Source organism: Solanum lycopersicum, chromosome 4, assembly GCF_036512215.1.
Source record: "Solanum lycopersicum chromosome 4, SLM_r2.1".
In the NCBI taxonomy this organism is placed as follows: domain Eukaryota; kingdom Viridiplantae; phylum Streptophyta; class Magnoliopsida; order Solanales; family Solanaceae; genus Solanum; species Solanum lycopersicum.
In genome coordinates, this window is record NC_090803.1 from 67,054,625 (window position 1) to 67,076,548 (window position 21,924).

General features: G+C 32.3%; 4 protein-coding genes across 14 annotated transcripts; 3 read left to right on the forward strand and 1 right to left on the reverse strand.

The window, feature by feature from the left end:
* Positions 1–152: 152 nt before the first annotated feature.
* On the reverse strand, positions 153–2,204 carry LOC101254197 (histone H3.3). The gene is made up of 5 exons (XM_004238278.5): positions 2,137–2,204; positions 1,925–2,007; positions 1,190–1,266; positions 996–1,086; positions 153–502 (listed from the first exon to the last, which is right to left on the reverse strand). Exons 2-5 carry the CDS (start codon positions 1,994–1,996, stop codon positions 332–334), a joined length of 411 nt encoding a protein of 136 aa, XP_004238326.1. The 5' UTR covers positions 1,997–2,007; positions 2,137–2,204; the 3' UTR covers positions 153–331.
* A 528-nt stretch (positions 2,205–2,732) lies between these two features.
* Positions 2,733–5,786, forward strand: LOC101254482 (uncharacterized). The gene is made up of 3 exons (XM_004238279.5): positions 2,733–3,061; positions 4,340–4,510; positions 5,435–5,786. The coding sequence occupies exons 1-3, from the start codon at positions 2,981–2,983 to the stop codon at positions 5,516–5,518; spliced, it is 336 nt and encodes a 111-aa protein (XP_004238327.1). The 5' UTR covers positions 2,733–2,980; the 3' UTR covers positions 5,519–5,786.
* A 1,187-nt stretch (positions 5,787–6,973) lies between these two features.
* Positions 6,974–12,430, forward strand: BBR/BPC4 (GAGA-binding transcriptional activator). 11 transcript variants are annotated; one of them, XM_010321751.4, is made up of 5 exons: positions 7,059–7,283; positions 7,420–7,497; positions 9,754–9,809; positions 10,863–11,004; positions 11,242–12,397. In XM_010321751.4, exons 4-5 carry the CDS (start codon positions 10,951–10,953, stop codon positions 12,157–12,159), a joined length of 972 nt encoding a protein of 323 aa, XP_010320053.1. In that variant the 5' UTR covers positions 7,059–7,283; positions 7,420–7,497; positions 9,754–9,809; positions 10,863–10,950; the 3' UTR covers positions 12,160–12,397.
* A 5,783-nt stretch (positions 12,431–18,213) lies between these two features.
* On the forward strand, positions 18,214–21,873 carry vsf-1 (transcription factor VSF-1). Its single transcript, NM_001247619.2, is given in 4 exon segments — positions 18,214–19,623; positions 19,768–19,900; positions 19,986–20,070; positions 21,407–21,873. Coding segments are annotated over 4 exon segments (1,335 nt in total). The 5' UTR covers positions 18,214–18,715; the 3' UTR covers positions 21,616–21,873.
* The last annotated feature ends 51 nt before the right edge of the window (positions 21,874–21,924 follow it).

Sequence of the window (21,924 nt, forward strand, 5' to 3'; positions counted from 1 at the left end):
AAAGAATGATTCAGAAACGATTTTTTTAATCATATGTCATTTTCCAACGTCTCACTCAATACAACTCAATGTTGTTGGTCATGTATGTTTATTTATGTTGAATATTTCGACTTGAAATCGAGAGTTATATCAAAAGAACCATACAAACAACATAATCAAAACCAGCTGTTCATATTAATCAATGTATTGAGCAACACAATAAGGTCCTTTAGATATGCATCCACTGATGTACATCCAGGCACAAACAAAAGATATACTAGTTCGGTACGTTAAGGCTAAAAACATACACGAATAACCAAAAAGAGATTGATTAATCAGCACTGTGAACAGCTTAAGCTCGTTCTCCACGAATACGTCTTGCAAGTTGAATATCCTTGGGCATTATGGTGACTCTCTTAGCATGGATGGCACACAAGTTGGTGTCCTCAAAGAGACCGACTAAATACGCTTCAGCGGCTTCTTGGAGTGCAAGCACAGCATGACTTTGAAACCTCAGATCTGTCTGTTTTATAAACAAAGATCAAAAGAAGTGTTACTATCATCCAAACCAACTATTTTTTCAAGCACACAAAAACATACATCCTTTGTTTCATCTTCTAAGAGGGTGTTTCAGTTGGCACCGATTAATCTGTAACAGAATAGAATAATAAAGCAGGGTGGAAAGAGAGTTAACAATTAACATCACATAAATGTTAAGAATGTGAATACTCTAGCGAATTTATATACTTGAAAGTTGTATAGACAAATAATGGTTTCCAATGATTTTTTTAATGAGTAGAATAGTGTCAGCCAGTTCGAAATATCCCAAATAGAAACAATGACATATAAATCAGAATGGAGAAAGTAACGAAATGATACTCTAATCATCACAGGTTCTACATTTACCACAGAGACCTGAGCAATTTATAAGTAAAATGATGTCAAAATATTTAGAAACATCCCAAAATAGACTGTCATATAAGTTGGTGTTGAGGGGAGCAACTGACTGACATTACCTTAAAATCCTGAGCAATTTCGCGGACAAGCCTTTGGAATGGCAACTTCCGGATGAGAAGCTCAGTGCTCTTTTGATATTTTCGGATTTCACTATAAACAATTAAACATGCATAGTAATTAATCGCTGAATCAGATTAAGACAAAACATGATTGTTAAAGAACAATGTCAAAACAAGAGAGATTGAAAAAGTACCGGAGAGCAACAGTTCCAGGTCGGTAACGATGAGGCTTCTTCACTCCTCCTGTGGTAGGGGCTGACTTCCTTGCAGCCTACCAAATTAGAAAAAAGAACCCTAATCAGCATAACTATAACAAAAAATTCCTCCTAAATTTGCAAAATCTAATACATACCCACGTAAATCTAAATCAGTTAGTTAAAGAGTTTAAAATATCAATATTTGGTTTCCACCCGGTTTCCATGGGGGCTCAAAGAAGTAAAGCACTATCTAACAACTTGTTTGGATATTTTTTCCTAATGTATAAGTATTGTGTTATAAGTTTAAATACAATGTTTGTTTGATTGTAACCTAAATTTTGTTGTACTGTATCATAAAATCCATTGTTACATAACAATGAAAAGTGTCATTTTGTGTAACGACCGAATGGTGTGATCGCGTCGCTATCTTATTTATATTTCTCATTAGTCATTTCATCATTACTTATTATCAAATGATTTCATTTTATCCTTTACCTTACCTACATTGCATTCATCACAACAATACAATACGAAATACAATATAATACGATACATTATGAAACAATACGTAACAACCATCCAAACAGAGGATTAACAAAGGCTACTTCATACCGGATCAAACACGAGACAGTAAGATACATTCCAACCTTATGAAAGGAAATATTTGAAAACCCAATCATAAATTACAGAAAAAATAGAATAACTTCGCTATGAAAGCAAAAAAGTACCAACCTTTGTAGCAAGTTGCTTCCTTGGAGCCTTTCCACCGGTTGATTTACGAGCTGTCTGCTTAGTACGAGCCATTTCTTCACAATCTGAAAAAAAAACGATTAAGCAAATGGAAAAATATATGAAAAATCGCTCTACAAACAAGGAAAAAACGTCGTCGCCGGAATCAATAACCAGAAAAAGAAACGAAGATCGTCGGAGAAGAGAATCATTACCTGAGAAAGTTGCAGAGAGAATTTGAAATTTGAAAGTGTTAAAAAGCTGAGGTATTAAGAAAGAGAAATAAGGGATTTATATATTATTAGGGATCCGATTTTAATTGGGCCGGATTTGAAAGGGCCTGTCTTAATGGACCCAATAATCAATTTTGTGTACATCAGCCCATGTCATTTTGTGGAGGTAGATAAGTTGTTTTCGAAAAATCTCTAGTTCAATTACAATTTTTGAGGTACAAAGAAATATAATATTTTGAGCAATATGAGAAACATTCGAAAAAATTATATGGCTAAACAAACATATATTAATTAATTTGTCACTATAGTTGTAGTTTCAATTAATTATCAATTGCGACCAATATACGATGATAATTACGTGGGCTGGAGTTTCGAGTTTGTATAATCTGAAATTTGTATAACTTTTATATAATTGTTTAAAGGTCATATGTTTATTTTTATTTAAATTTATTATTTCAAATTTATATAAAAATAACTCAATTATACAAATGTATGCGTAAATTATACAAACGAAATATTTTAAACCGTAGATATACAAACTATAGTTATATTATAATTAAATTTATTATAGTGACTATTTATGAATTTTTTTCTGATTATGATTTATGTTTTACAAAATATAATATAGAATAAAAATATTTTTTAAAAAAATATGCATGACAAATGAATAGATGGATAGTATTTATTTATTTTTTGATTGCATAAATAATTTCCCAAATTCTGATTTCTGCATAATTAGTGAATACCATTTCTTCTTCCTTAAAATTTTTTGAACTATCTGATGATTTGACAAGAGTTATAGTGAGATCTACAGTTCAATTCATCAATGGAGGGCTATGTGTGGGCAATAGCCGCTGGGTTCAACGCAGCTCTTGCAGCCATCTCTGCCAAATTCTTCACCTCCCAGGTCAAATACTTTCACTGATTGTTCCATCTTTATCCTTTTTCCTCCTTACTGTGATGATTAGCTGTGAGTGTTGGAATGAAATTGGTGTAAATAGAGCCGAATTGACGTAGACAATTCATCTGGTTTTAATGGGTGGATCTAGGATTTGAAGTTTATGAGTTAGTGTAACGAGCTCAGTTTAATATTACAGTAATAACTAGGTTTATTGTCAAATATTTATAGATATGATAAAAAAGAAGAAAAAAAAAGCTAATGAGTTCACGTGAATCCGTAGTCAGACCTTTATATCTGACCTTGGTGGATTTGGGATTGAGTTGTATGTTGTAGCTGTAGGATCTGAAATTCTGAATTGGGTCCATTTGTAAGATGAAGAAAATGCCTTTATTGAGTTTGAAATGGGATGAATTGAGCGGAGCCAAGATTGTCATTCAAAAATAGCTCTTACCATGTATAAACAGTGTAATTTTCCACAAAGGGAATTCGGGCCCTTACTAGCTCCGCTCTTGAATAGTCTAATAGACTGGAAAAGATGGATTATCTTTGTGAAATATTATTTGGTCTGGACATGATTAATTACCCTTTGCTATCTAAAGTGCTACTTTTGTCCGTCTCTTGCTTTGGATCGAAATGTTGTCATGATCACTGATGTTTGCGTCAGGTAGGCTATCCACATTACACCCTCTTGGGGTGTGGCCCTTCTTTGGACCCTGCATGAATGCAATATGCTTTATGAATTCAGAAGTCTATGTTTGATTTCTGCAACATTTGTCACGTCTCATAATAATCAATATAGATAGCTGGAAATATGAGTTCTCGACACATAGATCTTGAAAAATTAGTAGTATTTGCATTGAGCTGAGCATTTGAAGGATTATCAGTCATCAGTGGGATGCCTTGTCTTTTTCAATATTTTACATTCTTAGTTGGGGGAGGAGTGAGGGAGGTTATTGAAATGGAAGAGTGGGACTATATAATCTATTTCAGTCTGTTTACATGTGATGTACATGTCAACTGCAAACTAGATTGATGCTTCTACTTGAGTCATGTCCCTGGATTGATCACGTCATATTTTGAATTGATTCCATGTAATCTACTTCTGTAGCTTCAGTTCCCTGTCACTAAAGATCCTAGATTGTTTTCATGGTAAATTTTTGGCATAAATCTTTGCCACATTAAATTGTATAATGTCTATTGTCTATGTAAATTTGCTTAATCGTGTCACTAGTACTCATTCTTTGTTTCTGCTTCACTTTAATGTGATCCTTTTCAAATTCACAGCTCATCAAATATGGTTGTGTCATATTATTCAATGTCACAATGTGGGGATGCTATGTCAATAGCCTTAAAGCTCTATCATCTCTACAAGCTACTGTGACTAACTTTGCAACCAACTTTTTATCATCTGGATTGGCTGGATTTTTGCTTTTTCGGGAGCCACTACCAATCCAGGTAATTTGTGAAATTTGTGCTACTCTGTTTATGAACTATAGTATGATCCTCCGATCCCTCTTTTTGGTCAGTCCTCTCTTACTATTTTATGGAAATCCTGGTGTTGTTGCGCTGTTACATCTTGGCACCAATCACGAGTTCTCGTCATATATTTCATAAACTCAATAAAATCAATATGGCCAATTGAAATTAATGTTTTTCTCTACATAAAAGGCAGTAGTATGCCATGGTTTGTAGACACTCGAAAGAGATTTCTTCTCTTTGGAGGAACATGAGACACTGGGCTATCCCCCCATTCAGCTATCTTAAGAGTTATACATCAAAAATATGATAAAAGGGGTAGGGATCTTGGACCTTTGACTGGGGTGGTAATGACCATACAATACGTTAGATGCGTTTCAACTTTTTTACAATACACAACTGTTTACACTAAAAATTAATCAGTTTCCGCAACAACAACATACCTAGTATACTCCACAAGTGGGGTCTAGAGAGGGTGGTGTGTACGCAGACCTTACCCCTAACTTGTGAAAGTAGAAAGGTTGTTTGTATAGACCCTAGGCTACGAGTAAAACATTTCAAAGCAGGTATTCAAAGGAAATAAAGTAAATGAACACGAGTTCTCTAACTATTTTGTCAATATCATTTGTTTTTGTAGAACGTGTTCCTGCATATTTTTTTATAATAAGTACCAGTAGAGTTTCTCAAAATGAATGTTAGAGAACTTGTAGAAGTTCTAATTAAATCAGAAATGTGTTCCTATATGGTTGATATGGCTATTGGTTTTCGTACATCATAATAAACAATGTTCAAGTATCTATGCTTTTACATCAACTAAAACGTAGATACATCCATGAACCCCGTTAGTGTTAACGATAGATCAACCTGTCCTATATGATCTATTAACTGGTATTGCTTTTGCAGTGGTTTGCAGGCGCCTCCCTTATCGTGCTTGGAGTTATTGTTTTGAGCAAGTCAAGCATAGAGAAGAAAACTCATACAAGTTAGATTTAGAGAAGGTGTGAGCCAAATATCAGATGTAGATTTTAATGGCCTTAACATGAACTACTGTTGAATTCATGTCTCAAAATCAGTTTATTTTGCATTATTGTGGCTATGTTGATATAATTGTTGCTCTTGTAATATTGCAATACTGGGACTCTCTCCATGTTGTACGACTCTACGTGATCGTGATGTCACTGGTGAAATTACGTTGAATATGTCATTGTCATTGTTAGTACTTAGTCCTAATTTCTATTTGAGTACTGCTTTAAAATTGGTTCTTTAATATACTTTTGCACAATTTTTGGTTCTTATGGTTTTTTTTTGTGCCTTCTAATTTTGGGTGTGTAAATAGATACTTAACTTTATGTAAAGTTGAACAAGTACACACACATTCTATGTGACATAAAACAAATCAGTTCGAGTGTTACGTGAATTATCTTGCAATATATGTGTCCTTATTCAATTTTGTACAAAGTTAGATGTATATTTGCTCACACTTAAAATTGAAAAACGTATGTATCAGTTGAAACTAAGTTAAACGAACAATTTTATTCATTAGGGCTATTACTAGATTGTATGGAATCTTTAAAACAAAAAGATTTAACTTGAAATAAGAGAAGTCTCGTTAAATTTGGAAAAATAAAACATCAAAAGTTCAAGTATAGTAAAAACTGTAAAATCTGACACGTGAATTCATGTTAATTCCTTTTTCATTTTCACAATTTACTAATAAATCTAATAGTCAAAACTCAAATTTTATTGAATGCTCATTTAACAGATCAAAAAGAGTTTATTTTGAATAAATTTAAAAGAATTTAACTATACAAAAGTATATATTTAACGAATTTTTTTAAATCTACGACCTATTTTGTTATTTTTTCTTTTATAATGTTTCTCACAGGTCAATTAAACTTTCACGAAAGTTAAATTTTTTAAAATTTAGTTGATTGATTAAATAAATATTTACGAATTTAACTACCTTAATCTCTTTTCCATTGACCATCCCACATTCTTGTCATTTTCACTTTCATCACACTGTTCGCGGATCAATTAAACTTTCGCAAATATTAAAAATTTAGATAATTGACTATATAAATATCTACGAATTAGATTACCTTAATACTTTTTACCATTAACCATCCCCCAATTTTTTTTATCATTTTCTCTTTTATTACACGACTCATAAGTCGATCAAACTTTCACAAAAATTTAAAGATATATAAGTTTAATTAAATGACTATATGAATATCCACAAATTCAATTATCTTAGAGTCAATTTGAATTGATTTAAAAGTCGATCAAACTTATTTTTAAGTCAGTATTTAACAAATATAAAAAATAACTTAAAATAAGTTATAAAGTATTTGCAAAGATATACAATGAATCTCTCCTATTTTTTGTTTTTTAACTTAAAAATCATTTTTATTTTTATCAAAGGGGCACTTAATACCTTTACCCATTGACCGTCCCTCATTTTTGTCATTTTCTTTCACCGCTCACTGATCAACCAAACTTTCACAAAAATTAAAAATTTCAAAAGTTTAGTCTTATTAGAATTTAATCACCTTAATCCCTTTTCACATTTCTCTTTGACTACTATTTCATTTTTCCCTTAAAAAAATAATTCAGTTTTCTTCTTATATATACAGAAGAAGAAAGAAAGTGAGCTGTTAAGTCATATTCAGGTGATATTAGTGAAGAAAAATTCTCATTTTAGCAAAAAAAAAGAGGAAGTAATCCAACCAGTAGCAAGCAGACACATAAAAAGGTAGTCTTTTTGCCTTATTAGTACAAATTTTTCTGTATAAGCTTCCACTTACAGTCATGGCTTTGCAGTCAATTTTTCAGAAAACACTATAGATATATCAAAGTGGATTTGAGTACTGTAATATTTTTTTCCAAAGGGTAATAAAGAAACTCAAGAAAGAGAGAGGAAGAAAACAAAAAGATGCTGGTATGGGTGTTGGTATTGGTGTTGACAGGTAAAAGATAAAATTAATGAAAAATACCAAAAAAGAAAAAAAAGAAAAAAAAGGAAAGAAGAGTTGATGGGTGATGTCAATGTTGCTCTTTCTTTCAACTACTGCTCTTTCTTCACTGATATTTATCTCTTTCAAGTTAGGGTTTTGAGTTTTGACCCTCTTTTCTTTCTTGATTTTTATTTTTTCTCAGATATGTATCAGCTCTGCTATGTAAGCTTTACATGTAGTCTTTAATGGGTGTATCTTCTTTTTTTACTTTTTATGTATTTTGTTGGTAAGTTGATGTTTGTTTATAGTTAATTCAGTTGTGGTTGAATGAAATTCTGAATCTTGTAGACTTTGATGAGTGTTCGAGCTTGTTTATGAGTTGTTTGAGCTTGAATTTTGGTTATGAATTGTTTTTTTTTACTTGTTTTGGTTTTGGGGTTAATTGGTTCTCAGAATCTTGATTAGCTGATTGTTTAATTGCTGCTGAAGTTCATTTTCCTGTTTGTATGATTGATCTTCAAGATTTCATTTTTAAGGTGCCCATTTCTGGATTTGCTTATTTTTTGGTTATAAAGATTGGTTCTTTCTATGTAGAAAGACTTAGGTTTTTTTGTTAGAACTTTCTTTTTTTATGCTTTAGTTTAGATTAAGTCAAGGCATTGTTTAATGGAACACTCATTAGCCTTAAAACCTTTCCATTTTTAACAACAGAATGTATGTGGTTGAGCCGATACAGTGAACACTTTATAGCTGGAAGAAAGTGTTAGTAGAGTGTATGTTGTTAACAGATAATCATAAAGCTCTGATTTTTATTCCTTTTGGCTGTTGGGGGTCGGAGGGGGGGGGGGTGCTTATGAGTTACTCTTTAGGTTAAATTGCATCTTGTAATGAAATTTTTGAGGGTTGTTCAAGTTTATCCTGAAGCAGCATTTCTCGATGTGGCATTCCCATTAGTAGTTGAAACCACAGCAGTTAATTTTTTTGTTGGATAAAAATAATTGATTCGTAGGTAATCCAAGAGCTTCATAGGTGGGATTCTTTTGGCAAAGAGAAAGTCGAGAGAAAGGGTGATAGCTATTCTAGCAAGTTTTCTGTGAGGAGTAGCACTAGGCTAGTGAGTTATTAGATTAGTCTCGATTCCTCAAGGTTGTAATAGCTGTAATAGTAGTTGAAAAACCTCCCGTCCCGAGTGGGCTTAGTCCACAGTAAGCTGTAGTCGTGGAAGATAACTAATGACTACTAATTTTGTTCATTTTATTGCAAGTTTTTAGCATGAGAAGATACTTATTATTGTAAATAGACCTGCTACTTAGTTCCAGTCAGCAGGAACATGTTGTAGAAACTGCAATATGTCCGAATTGATCATTCATGTTTTCCATGAAGAGACCACACTCATTTAAGAAAGTGCTATTTGTAAGATTATCTCAACTCTTTAAGAGTTTGACATTTGCAAGATTATCATACCAAATTGGCAACATGGAGCTTCCATTTTTTCGTACTGGCCCTTGATAGTTTGATATGGAATTAAGCTGTATTTATGGAATCATTTTGTCTCAATCAATCAAGCATTATGAGTTATGGTGCAATGTTGTTTCAGAAGTGAATATTGCATAAATTCTTTTTTCAATATGTATTTTAACTTGGATTTTATCTTGAAATCAGTTATCGTTTGACTGATGAAACTGACTAGATGAAAGAGCTAAGCTTCTTCCCTTTTTCTTTAAATACATATTCTTTCCATGCAACTTATCTTAGCACCAACAATAGTTTTGAACTTGTACATAATTGGGGTGATATTTTCTTAGCACAATAGAACAAGTTAATCATGCTGGTTTAACGTGCCAAAATCTTCCCAAGATCTCTATGGAATTTGTAAAATCCGCGCACCCACTGCTGGAATAGTTTTTAACATACTTAGGCCTCACGTACTCTCATCTGGGATTAGCTTATTCATATTTTCTCTACCTTTCAGCAACTCCTATGAATTTAACTTTACACGTTTTATGTCTAGCCAATCTGTTGAAATCTGCTCCTGTGATTGCCTTAGCTTTCCATAATTCATAACTAATGTATGCTTCTATTTTCCTCTTTTGGGTTGGGTTTTTTTTATATGAAGTCGGGATAATTCGAATGTCCGGTGTCTAATGGAACAACATATGTGTATTCTACCATGACCAAAGCATTACAAATCTTGTGTTCTTTTCTCATTTCTGCTTCCTTGTGTTTCTTTAGGGTCGACGGAGCTAATGATGAGTGCTTGTCTTTCAGGTTCTTTATGATTCAGCCTTGACTAAGAGAATGCAGATCTGAACTGTTGGTAGTCGGTAAGTTTGTCATATTGATTCATTTATTCACTCAAAGCTCATATATGTGCATGCTTCCTAAAATGTAATGGATTAATTATGTTGGATTTTTTCCCTTTTTGGCAACTCTTATGTTTCCCTTATTTCTTTTGTTAAGATCATTTAAAGGTGAAGGGTTTGACTCTTGATTCTTCCTGCTCATGTGTTCTTTAATTATTTGAGAGTGGTTGGTCTGCTTTGATATGCTTTTCCTTGAGCCGAGGTTCTATCTAAAACAACCTCTCTATGTGTAAAGGTAGGGATAACGCCTACGGACACAATGCCTATTTACGCTCTACCCTCCCCAAAACCCACTTGTGGGATTGTATAGTTTATAATGTTGTATAATATGGAGAAAAAGGGGAAACTAGGAGCAATGGTAGTTGTCTTTGTTTGACCTATAGGTCACATGTTCAAGCCGTGGAAGCAACTACTAATATTTCTATTAGGTTAGACCGTCTACATCACACCCCTTGTGGTGCGGTCCTTCTCTCGGACAGTACATGAATGCGAGATGCTTTGTGGACCGAGCTTTGCTATATAGATAGATATAAAAGGAGAAATTGAGAGGTTGTTTTGATCATCATTGTTGGTTAGCTAGAAAAAACGAAAGTTATAAACATGCGTGGTGAGCGCAAGAAAACCGTCGTGGTTGTAATCAACTTGTATCTGAAAGATCTAATGGAACCCTGGCAACCTAAGGAAATCTAGATGTAGGTACAACACCAGGACACAACTACTATAAAATATAAGAATTAATAAATAGCCACAACTGACTAAACTAAAAATAGGCCGCAGATGTATAATATAGTGTACAATATAATTCATGTATAATATGTGTATGATCGTGAATAATCAATGTATATCGGCTAGATAAAGTAAATTGTAAATCTGCCCGGCTATTTGTGTGAAGATCCCTTAATGATAGTTGTGTCATTTACTTTGTGCACTATAATTTCTGTGTTGGGTACTCAGGGACACTATCCTTCCAAGAAGAAGCTGTGACCTATTTGATTATCTAACATTTGGCTACAGGTGTTGGTTTTTCCTTGATGAGTATATGTCGGTTCAGTTGGATTGAGGGCTGACACTTATTTTGACATTAACTACCTGCATATATCGTATGGATGACAGCGGGAATCGCGATAATGGAAGGCATAAACCGCCTCAGGGTCAGGTATGTAGCAGGAGTTGAGGTTGATAGCTTAAGTCTACTTTCTTAATTTGGATCTTAAGTATGATTCTCATGTGTTGTAACCAGAGGTGGATCCTCAATTTAAACTTGATGGTTTCAACCTTTATGTTCGTTACGGGTTCAAAATGTACTGTTTTATTGAAACTTTCGGGATTTTTCATATATATATATATATATGTCTATGCTTTGTGTCGAAATGCTAAATTTTCCATGTTTCAGTGGTTGATGCAGCATCAGCCATCAATGAAGCAGATAATGGCCATCATGGCAGAAAGAGATGCTGCCATACAAGAGAGGAATCTGGCCCTTTCTGAAAAAAAGGCTGCCTTGGCAGAGCGTGACATGGCTATCCTGCAGCGGGATTCAGCAATAGCAGAACGAAATAATGCCATCATGGAGCGGGATAATGCCTTTGCTACACTTCAGTATCGTGAAACCTCTATGACTGCTGGTCAGATTGTCCGTGGAGTGAAACATATGCACCATCCTCAGCAACATGTACATCACCAGCCACATATGGGAGAACCAACATATAACCCCAGAGAAATGCACATGGTTGAAGCCATACCAGTTTCCCAACCTGCTCCGGAGCCAGCAAAGCCCCGTCGAAACAAAAGAGCCAAGGAGCCAAAGGCAGCAACAGGTTCCAAGAAGACTCCAAAAGCATCAAAGAAAGTAAAAAGGGAAACTGAAGATCTTAACCAAACAACTTATGGCAAGTCTCCAGAGTGGAAGGGTGCACAAGAGATGGTTGGGGCAAGCGATGACCTTAACAGACAGTTATCTGTGGCAAAACCCGACTGGAAGGATCAGGACCTCGGGCTCAATCAAGTTGCTTTCGATGAAACAACCATGCCAGTCCCAGTCTGTTCCTGCACCGGAGTCTTGAGACCTTGCTACAAATGGGGAAATGGAGGTTGGCAATCTTCATGTTGCACAACCAATTTGTCGATGTATCCTCTACCAGCTGTTCCCAACAAACGACATGCTCGAATTGGTGGTAGAAAAATGAGTGGAAGTGCATTCACCAAGCTGCTTAGTCGTCTGGCAGCCGAAGGCCATGATCTATCAAATCCAGTTGATCTTAAGAACAACTGGGCAAAGCATGGGACGAATCGCTACATCACCATCAAGTAATGCTTCCAAAGTCTTCAATCTAGGACGGTATACCTCAACATCGTTTACATATTATGTTTTCTGTTCATCAACTTCCTTTAAGCCCCTATGTAAGTTTGTCATCGTTCTAAAATGTTAGCTGGATTCGGAGTAGGATCAACGAGAGAGAACTGTAAAGAAGCCTGTATTCAGGATACTTTGCAACAACGTTGATGTTAAATGTATTGAATATCTAGTATGATGACTCTGTTCATAGTTATTATAGTTTCAAGATTATCAATGGTTGAAAATCATAATCTGGAGATGTCTTTTTGAAATATTTTATATCGATTCATATATACGTCCATTGCGTTACAAGTGTGATTTGCTATAGCATACAAATACGAATTTTTTATTTGCTATATGTGAAAGTTGACAAGCTCAATTTTGAGAAGACACTGACCAGGAAAATTGTTCAATAATTCTTTTTATAAAATATCACATTCAGTAACCGTGCACATTCTATTTCCTTTCTTGTCATCTCACAAATGATAAATAAGCTAGAGATACAGAGATAGTATAGTTAATTCTCTAATGATTAAGATCAAAAGAGAAACTAATAAAATTATTATTCTTTATAATAATATTTTATTAATATTGACAGATTATTCATATATTATATTATAAATAATTTATAGAATAAAAGTTTATAAATACATAAATCTCTCAAATGGATACATTAATGATAAAAAAATTAAAGTGTTAATACATTAAAAAAAGGATGGATACATTAATGAAAGGTCCGAATACATTAATAGCCAAAAAATCAAAGTGATGATACATTAAAAAGAGAGGGTTAAATATATTAATGATATTTTTGACTTGAGAAAAAAATAATTTTTTTTGAAGATTTGAGAAACTTATAGGGAATAATGATAATAAGTAAACTGAAAGATGAGATTTCTATAATTATTCCAAATTTATAATAATATTTTGCCAAAAAACAACCTGTTGGTATTAATCCTTTTTCCACTGTATTAACTCAATAATCTCCTTCATATATTGCTCCTACATAAAATTAACACAAATTAATTAAATCGTTTAAAAGATTAATCATCCAATAAATAAATAACTAGTCAAGAGAATCTACCAACTATTAAAACTGTTCTAATTGTTGTACATTCTACAAACTAATTAATTTAGAGGAAATTACAAATAAAAATCAACCGCATGAAATATCTTAATTTTACCTTTATTTTTCCTTTCCAAATAATAACACGGCAGCGAAACTAATAGCTTTAGCTCAAACTAAAAAAAAATTAGGGTTTTTTTTTTTTACTTGTCTCATTCATGTTGAAGCTTCGTTACAGACAAAGGATAAATATAAAACGATTTTGTAAGAATGTACGTAAACGTACAATCCCTAAGTACTACAACAAAAACGTAAATTAAATTTAAACTGATTATTTATTTTAAATATTCTTATAAGTTATACAAATAATAATTCAACAAGCATGAACAATATGATCGATCGCGTTAACCTTAGTATTATATGTAACGCTAAATTTAAAAATCTTCAATTATCTCGCGGTGGAGGAGATGGAGAAGATTGAGGAGACGGTAATGGAGTTCGAGGATAATTAACGGCTGACCTCCGTCTCTTCCAGCCCCAAGCAATTAGCTGATCTACGCCGTAAACGCGTAAATCAGCTATGAGCTCCGGTAAACTTAACAGAATATCCATAACTTCTCTTTCTAATTCCGTCATAGCAGCACATTGTGCTGCTATTTCAGATAATTCTTGATGATTAGCCATTAGAGAGACAAGGGACGGCTCAATTGTGTTATAATTAGTATAAACATAAATATAGTTATAACTTATATATATATACACACTTCATCTATCTGTTTCAATTTATATGGTAATTTGACTAAGAGACTATAAATGCACACTTCATCTGTTTTAATTTATATGATAATTTGACCAAGAGACTATAACGTTTATATGATACCGTTTGACTGAGTGATTAAAAAATATCTTAAAGTAATATAGATATTTTAAAGTTAAAATTTTATTTAATATGAAAATGTTTTTTTTTCTTTGGAATGGGCTATAAAAAGTGGGTTGTATGAGGTAGACAAAGGGGGAGTATTGATTATTACTTATTAGTGTTAATTAAAATCTTTTTAATAATTTTTTTCAATTATTATGAGCATATTTTTATTAAATTTCTATTTTATAAAAAATACGATTGACTTAATTATAAAATACGATTGACTTAATTATGATTGCATTTGTTGGTAACTAAATCTGTATTGTTTTCTACTTCTTAGTTTTGTATAATTCACTTTAATTTAAATTTTGTCTTTGCAAAATTTTTCTCCAAATCTTTTGAGTTTTTACTTAGATATTAAACAATTAGATTTAAAAAGCATCGATTTAATATCAATTACTATGATATTGATTAATTTGGCTTATATTATACGAGTGAAAAATGATAGTACAATTAGAATACTCACTTAAATCTATTTTCAAATATTAATACTTTTTAATAGAAAATTTTAACAGTAGCTTATATTATAAAATATCATTAATGCACTTTTTAATTTGATTTTATACAAACAATCAAGCAATTCAATTGTAACAATATATAGATGTGAGAAAAGTAGAGTTTTTAAGTCATTTTAAATTTGTTTTAACTTATTTTTTAATCTTGTAAAATACTTTATAATTTATTTTAAGTCATTTTTTAAACTTTATATTTATCAAACACAAAAAATTAAAAACTGAATTAAAATAGAGTTTGACCAACTTTGAAGTTAATCCAAACATACTCATAAAGTCAACATTGAAAATAAACGATGAATAACTGTTAACCTTTCAAAGAAAGAAAGCAAGGTGAAAAACTAAATAAAAACAGAAGAATTAAAACCTATTATGGCTAAAGAAATAAGTCATTTAAATACATGACCGAAAAAATACTTTATCATCGAAAAAGTGACTAAAAAACATTATTTCATATCAAGAAAACCAGCTGTTCAGTTAACACACTCATCCACTGTGTACCTAACTCAAATTTTTTATGAAAGAATTTGACCTAATAAAAAATTGAACTTCTTCTATATTGATTGTATCATATCAATTGTTTACTTTAGAATTTTTCAACTATTCTAGTGCTTGCGCTAAGATTCACCGGTCATGTATTGCCATCAGAGTCATAAATACTCAAAGTAATTAAGCTCCTGTCTGGCCCCTATTTTTCAAGGGGCAATGAAGTTTGAGATACATTTTTTTAAATTGTATTCAAAGTTTAGAGCCCTGGAAAAGCACAATGGAGAAAATGAGAGAACAAAGGTCAACTTTTACATAATGGAGAAATTGAAATGCATGTAACAGAGTATTTAATTTCTCATCTACAATTTCACTAAGCCATTAGAAACATCAAGAAGCTTTCTGTCTCTTTGTGCTTTTAAGAGTTTGCAATGAAATCATCATATGAGTCTTTCTTCAGTCTAATCTTACATCTTAAGCTTCAGACACACAAATTGAGAGTCTGTTTAGATTGAGTGAAGTACAAGAAAAACACAATTAAACTATTTCGTTTTCTTGAGTTTCATACGCAAATCAATAAAAATGTAAATTTTATATCTAAATTGTGATTTATTAGTTCGAAAAACACATTTTCTCTTACAAAATATGATGATAATGTCAATGATTGATGGACTTTACAATTGTCCAAGTTGGCAAAAGTGAAATTCCACAAAATTAGTCAAAATAGATACCACATAGTAAACTTTGACTTGGGGGGCCGGCTATAAATGCATAATTTCATACACCATTTGAGTGGAGTAAAATTATAATTAGTTGCCAATGAAATGAGTTATCAAAATGAAAGCTAACTTTTTTTTTTTTAATAGAAAACACTTTTAACGAGTTTTATATCATCAATGTCTAATCTGATGTTACGTATTATTCGCTATTTTATATATTTATTTTTTTAAATTACACTAAGATTGAGTTCGTGTATAATTTAAATTTATACTATATCTTAATTTTTTAGAAAGTATTTTATTTTAATGTGTGATTCATCTAAAGTGTAATTTACGTTACTTTTTCAAATGATAGCTAATCTAAAAGTTTGACAATACTTTTTTCTATTCGTGGACATCGCATACATATCACAAATCTAAATTTAACAAGTTATGACGTGAACTACGAAAAAAAAGTCATTTGTATTAGGGATGGGCATTCATTAATTCGGTTTGGTTTTGTTTTTTTTTTTTAATTTTTGGTTCTTGTACAATGTGTACCGAACACCTAATCGAAATAATTCGGTTCGGTTTTGTTATTTGATTTTTGTAATGGGCCTGCTTAGTTGGGCTTCTAAAAAATTATAATTTTTTTTATTTGATTTTTCAGCTTAATGGGCTAAAAATAGTTCCATCAAAAAGTGTCTTTTACTTTTTATTTTTTTATTTAAATTATGATATTATTTAACATTGATAATTAATATAATATAAATATATATTATAATAAAATATATTTCGGTAAACCGAAATACCTAATAACACAAAATTACATACCGAAAATCGAATCGAAATACCAAAAAATACAAAAACATATATCGAATATCAAAAAACCGAAACCAAAATACCAATAAAGATCGATTCAGTAAGGTATTCAATTTTCCGATGTTTATGCTCAGCCCTAATTTGTATTTGAAAATCAAGCCTAGTAATCAGTAAATTAAGTTGAAAGTCATGAGATCTGAAATTTGATAATCTAAGCAGATAAAAAATCATGAGATTAATATGTAATTCTTTTCCTTTTTATCTAAGCATCAGCTTAGATAAATAATCTGATAAATTAATCAAGATAAGTACAAACGACTTTAAACAACATAATTAGAATTATTTTACTGGAAACTTTATTACTTTAACAATTTTTACCTGACACGAATTGATATTAGTGGACCAAAATCTGAAAATATGGATTAATTAAACAAAATATATAAAAAAATGTCAAATCTTAAGTCAACATCGGAGAAAATCCTGTTTTTGTCGTAGAGCGTAGCATTGTTGCACTTAGATATAAAACGGCCCGTCATTTTTTTAATTTATTTATGTAAAATACAAAGTTTTTGTCCTTTTAATTATCATACATTTATTCTCATAAAATTTTATTTATTTTTAATTATTGATTATTACATTATTTATTCTTTATTCTTTGTTATTATCTATATATATTTTTCGTGTATCGTTTTCGTCTTAGTTTATTTTTAAAAAAATGATCCTTTTCTTTTTTATAATGTTCTAATTTAAGCCTTTTGTAGTATTTTAAGGATTACAAGATTAAATAGTATTTCAACATATCGACATAAATACAATTAAGGACTATAAAAGAGTATTCCTTCCGTTTTCATTTATATGTCACCTTAATATTTGTCATTTTACAAAATCATGTATAAAATATACTATACTTCGTATTTTATCCTCGAAAGTTATTAACTTTAAGAATATATAAACGATCAATATAGAAAAATTTAATAAATATTTCATATCCATTAACCTAATTGATTAATTAAAATGAATTAATTCATGATCAATTGACGATTTGACTTTAAGAGAAATTAAATAAAGATAATAATAATAAATTTATCTAATTTCTTAAACAACGGTAAAATCTAAACATATAAATAAAAATGAGAGGAGTATTAAGATTTCATATTAAGTTATGCTATTTTATTATTTTTTAAAACGGAAGAGGAAGTAAATATTATTTTCTCTTATTTATATAAAGTGAATGTGAAATGACATAAATCTTTAAAAAGATAGTTAAAGACACAATTGAATAATATTTTTCATAATTACCTTTTAAAGCATTCTTAAATTCTTCTTTTAAATATTACTATAAAGTAATTAAAAATATCACTAAAAAAAGATAAAAATAGAAAAAAATTTAATCATCCTTTTAAATTTTGAAAAAATTACTTATTTTGAACCATCTCAATAATTTTATTTTTATATTTTATTTTTTTTCCAAATCACACTTATAAAATATAGTTTGTTGTGTGCAAAGACAAAGTTTTTGTCTCTTTCACTTCTTCTCTACTCTTCTCTTTCATATCAGTACAAGTTATTTTCATTTTCTCTTACAAATTCAACCGTAATCACCGCCATTTTCAGCGGGAAATTCACCTTCTCTCCAAAATCCCATTTTTTTCCCCTATAACCCCACCCCCCACAACTTCACTTTCATCAATGTTTGCACGTTTGTCTCTCATCATATTCAACTGTAGCTCCTTTAAATTTTGACTATAAACTTTCAGGTACTCCGTTTTCTTCCTTGCTCTGTTTTTCTCAATCTTGTTTTTCATTCATCTGTTGTTTGGGTTTTTGTGTTTGTTTGAATTGGATTGGGTTGAAACAGTTTTTTTTTGGGTGGGTTTAAGGAGTTTTTCTATTTAGGGTTTTGCTGGGAGCTGAAATTTTGATTTATTTAATGAGAATTGCTGAAGTTCTTTGATTATTACGAAGAAATAGCATTTGGGGTGTCGGAAAAATTGAATCTTTTGCGGGTTTTATTTGTTGATTTTTGATGGCTCAGTCTAATTCTAAGCCACCTATGAGTAGTCAGAATTTTGGTGTTGGAGCTGTATCTCATGTGAGGTCTTTATCTCAATCGAGTATTTTCTCGAATAGTTGTTTGCCCCCATTGAGTCCTTTTCCTCCTAGTGAGCCGGGGATGGTGTCGGGTCATTCTATCTTGAAGGATATATCCATGGAGGAAGTAGATGTGAATTCTCAAGGTGTAGGAGTTGTGTCTTCGTTTACGAGGGATGGTCTTCCTCCTCGGAAGGGGCATCGTCGATCTAATAGTGATGTTCCATTGGGATTCTCGGCTATGATTCAGTCTTCACCTCAGTTGATGCCTATAAGTGGTCAGAAGGTTTTAGGGAGAGCAGTGAGTCTTGGGGATAGCAATGGAAAGATTGATGAGAGGAAATCAAAGGGAGAGGTTACAGATGAGTTGTTGTTTTCCTACATGAATTTGGAAAATATAGAGACATTGAACGGTTCTGGCACGGAGGACAGAGATAAGGATAGCATTGTCAGTGGGACAAAGGTAAGCGGTTCTGAGAGCAGCAATAATGAAGCAGAAAGTGTTATGAAAGGGAATACTGTTAGTATCCAACCAACAAATTTAAGGGAAGGAACCAAGAGGAGCGCTGATGCGAATATTGCTCCTGCTGCACGTCACTTTAGGAGTCTTTCCATGGATAGTGCTATTGGAAATTTTCACTATGGCGATGAGTCACCAAATGTACCAACTTCTCTGATGATGCGTTCCGGTCAGCTTTCACCAAGTAATTCAGGAAATGAAAGTTCGAGCAAGCACAATCTTGACTTCGGAAATTCTGAATTTAGTGAAGCTGAGATGAAGAAGATTATGGCAGATGAAAGACTTGCTGAGATTGCAGTTTTAGATCCCAAGCGTGCTAAAAGGTATGGAAATAGATGCTAATGTATTCTAGTTTATATTTGTATCCCATTAAGAAGCATAAACTTGTGTTATCCATGAAAAATTGAAAAAATATATATAAGGAGGGTGCTACATATACAAGTGTACCTGATAGTTTCTTTCCTCAGGATACTGGCTAATCGTCTGTCTGCTGCTCGATCCAAGGAGCGTAAAACACGTTACATCTCAGAATTGGAACACAAGGTTCAAAAGCTACAGACAGAAACAACTACCTTATCCACACAAGTTACAATCCTGCAGGTGCCTGTAGAAAATATTGTGGTGTACCTTCAATACTTCTTTTATGAACTTCGGTTTGTTTACTGGATTTTCATTCTTGTTACAGAAAAATTTTGTTGAGATTTCAAGCCTGAACAGTGAGCTGAAATTCCGCATCCAAGCCATGGAGCAACAGGCACAGCTTAGAGATGGTATTACCGTTCCAATTTCTTTTTTCTTTCGTTTTCCAAGTCCCTAGTGTGTTGCAAAAAGGTATCTAGAATGAAATAAGATATGTTCCATAGTATAATCGTTTTAAATTAGAATATACTCTAATGTATTTTTTTTTACCTCTTAAAATTAAATTCATCAAACTTGGAGAAGTTTGGAAATAATTGGGTGTTTACTGAATACAGCTGGATAATTAGTTTACAGAAAGAGAAGTTTGCAAATTTAAGTTTTATAAAAAGAAAAGCTTGGAACTTGGCCTGATTTGAGCTTCATGGTTCTAGCCTTCTAAATATTGAATTTGTTGCTATCGTTTGAAGAATTTGGGAGGAAGGGAATTTTAATGGTTCCCGTGAACTCATAATTAAGTAGATCAGTTTCGTGAAGTACTTTTATGTGAGGTGCAAAAAGAGAAGAATAAATTAGTTTACAATGGCATATAGAGACTTTGGAAGGGGAAAATAGGGGGAGAAGGACTATGGCCTGCTGGAAGGAAGACAGGGAGAGAGATGGTAGAAATCCATTTTGGATCTGTGAAGATAGGCGAAGAATACTCTGAAGGAAGCCAAATAGGAAACATACTGTTCGTGTCAGGGAAGCCGATGAGATAAATGGAAAAATAATTAGGGACCCAAGTTCACAATAATAACTCAATGATATGTGAAAATGATGCACAATCAATATCTCTTTGATTACTTTTGTTTGGTTGGTTGGAAATTTTCAAAATGTAAGCAATGTGAAAATTTCAATATCCCTCACTGAGCACTGAAAAACCCGAGCCAGATAACCAAAATATTTGATGTACCTGTTTCAGTAATAATATTTGATTCTAACCAGTAACTAGCTGGCCTACTCAGGAGGCATGATTTTCTTAAACAGTTCCACAACATCAACATCTCCTACTGAAAAACACCCGAACTTCAATATTACCAAATGCCGTGTCACAGATAGTCAAGAAGTAAGATTTTCCAGCAGGACCTGTTTGTGTTCGTCTTTGTTACTAAGTTCTCTCTATAACAGTGCCCATTTTATTGTTTTCCCCAGTTCTGGTCATGAAGTCTTAAGTAGGTATTTGAAAAACATTATATTTTCCAAAAAGCAAGTTTGCCTGTGTTTGTTTGATTATCTCAGGATACATTTATATTAATCTGAAGGAAGGACAAGTTATACTGTTCTAGTCTTTTGGATTTGACAAGGGACAAGGTCCAAATCGCATTTTATACTCTACATTCAAGACATATAGATATGCTGATACTATGTGAACATCTGATGCACCTGCCCATAAATATGGATATTCATAATTTTAGCTTTCCGCTGCAGCTCTGCATGAGGCATTAACTGCAGAAGTCCAACGTCTAAAGCTTGCTGCTGGGGAACATAGGGAGGAAGGACGGTTGCCTAATAACATGACACAACAGACGCCAGTGAAGCATAATATGTTCCAGATGCAGCGTCAACAGCCTAGTCAAATGCAACAATTATCTGTTGGTAAAGCATCTGCGGCTTCAGCAACACCTGCATCCGCCTAGTGGGCGAACATTAAAGCCTTTGAGGAGGTGAAGATTATCTCTACATGAAGCCTAAAAGTTTATTACTTCAATTATCGGTCTTACATGCTACGCACAAACAGTGAGAAACTAAGCTTTCATATAGTATTATATTTATATAAGTTTCTTATGTGTGTCTGGCTACAATTTATACTATATGTAGTGAATCATTATTTTGTTCTTTGGAAATGACTGTATCAATAAATTGGAGTCAAACTTTGTGGTGCCAATGTTTTCTCCGATACTGTTCTCTACTTCTAAGGGAACTTTAAGCCCTTTTGCCTGGCTGTT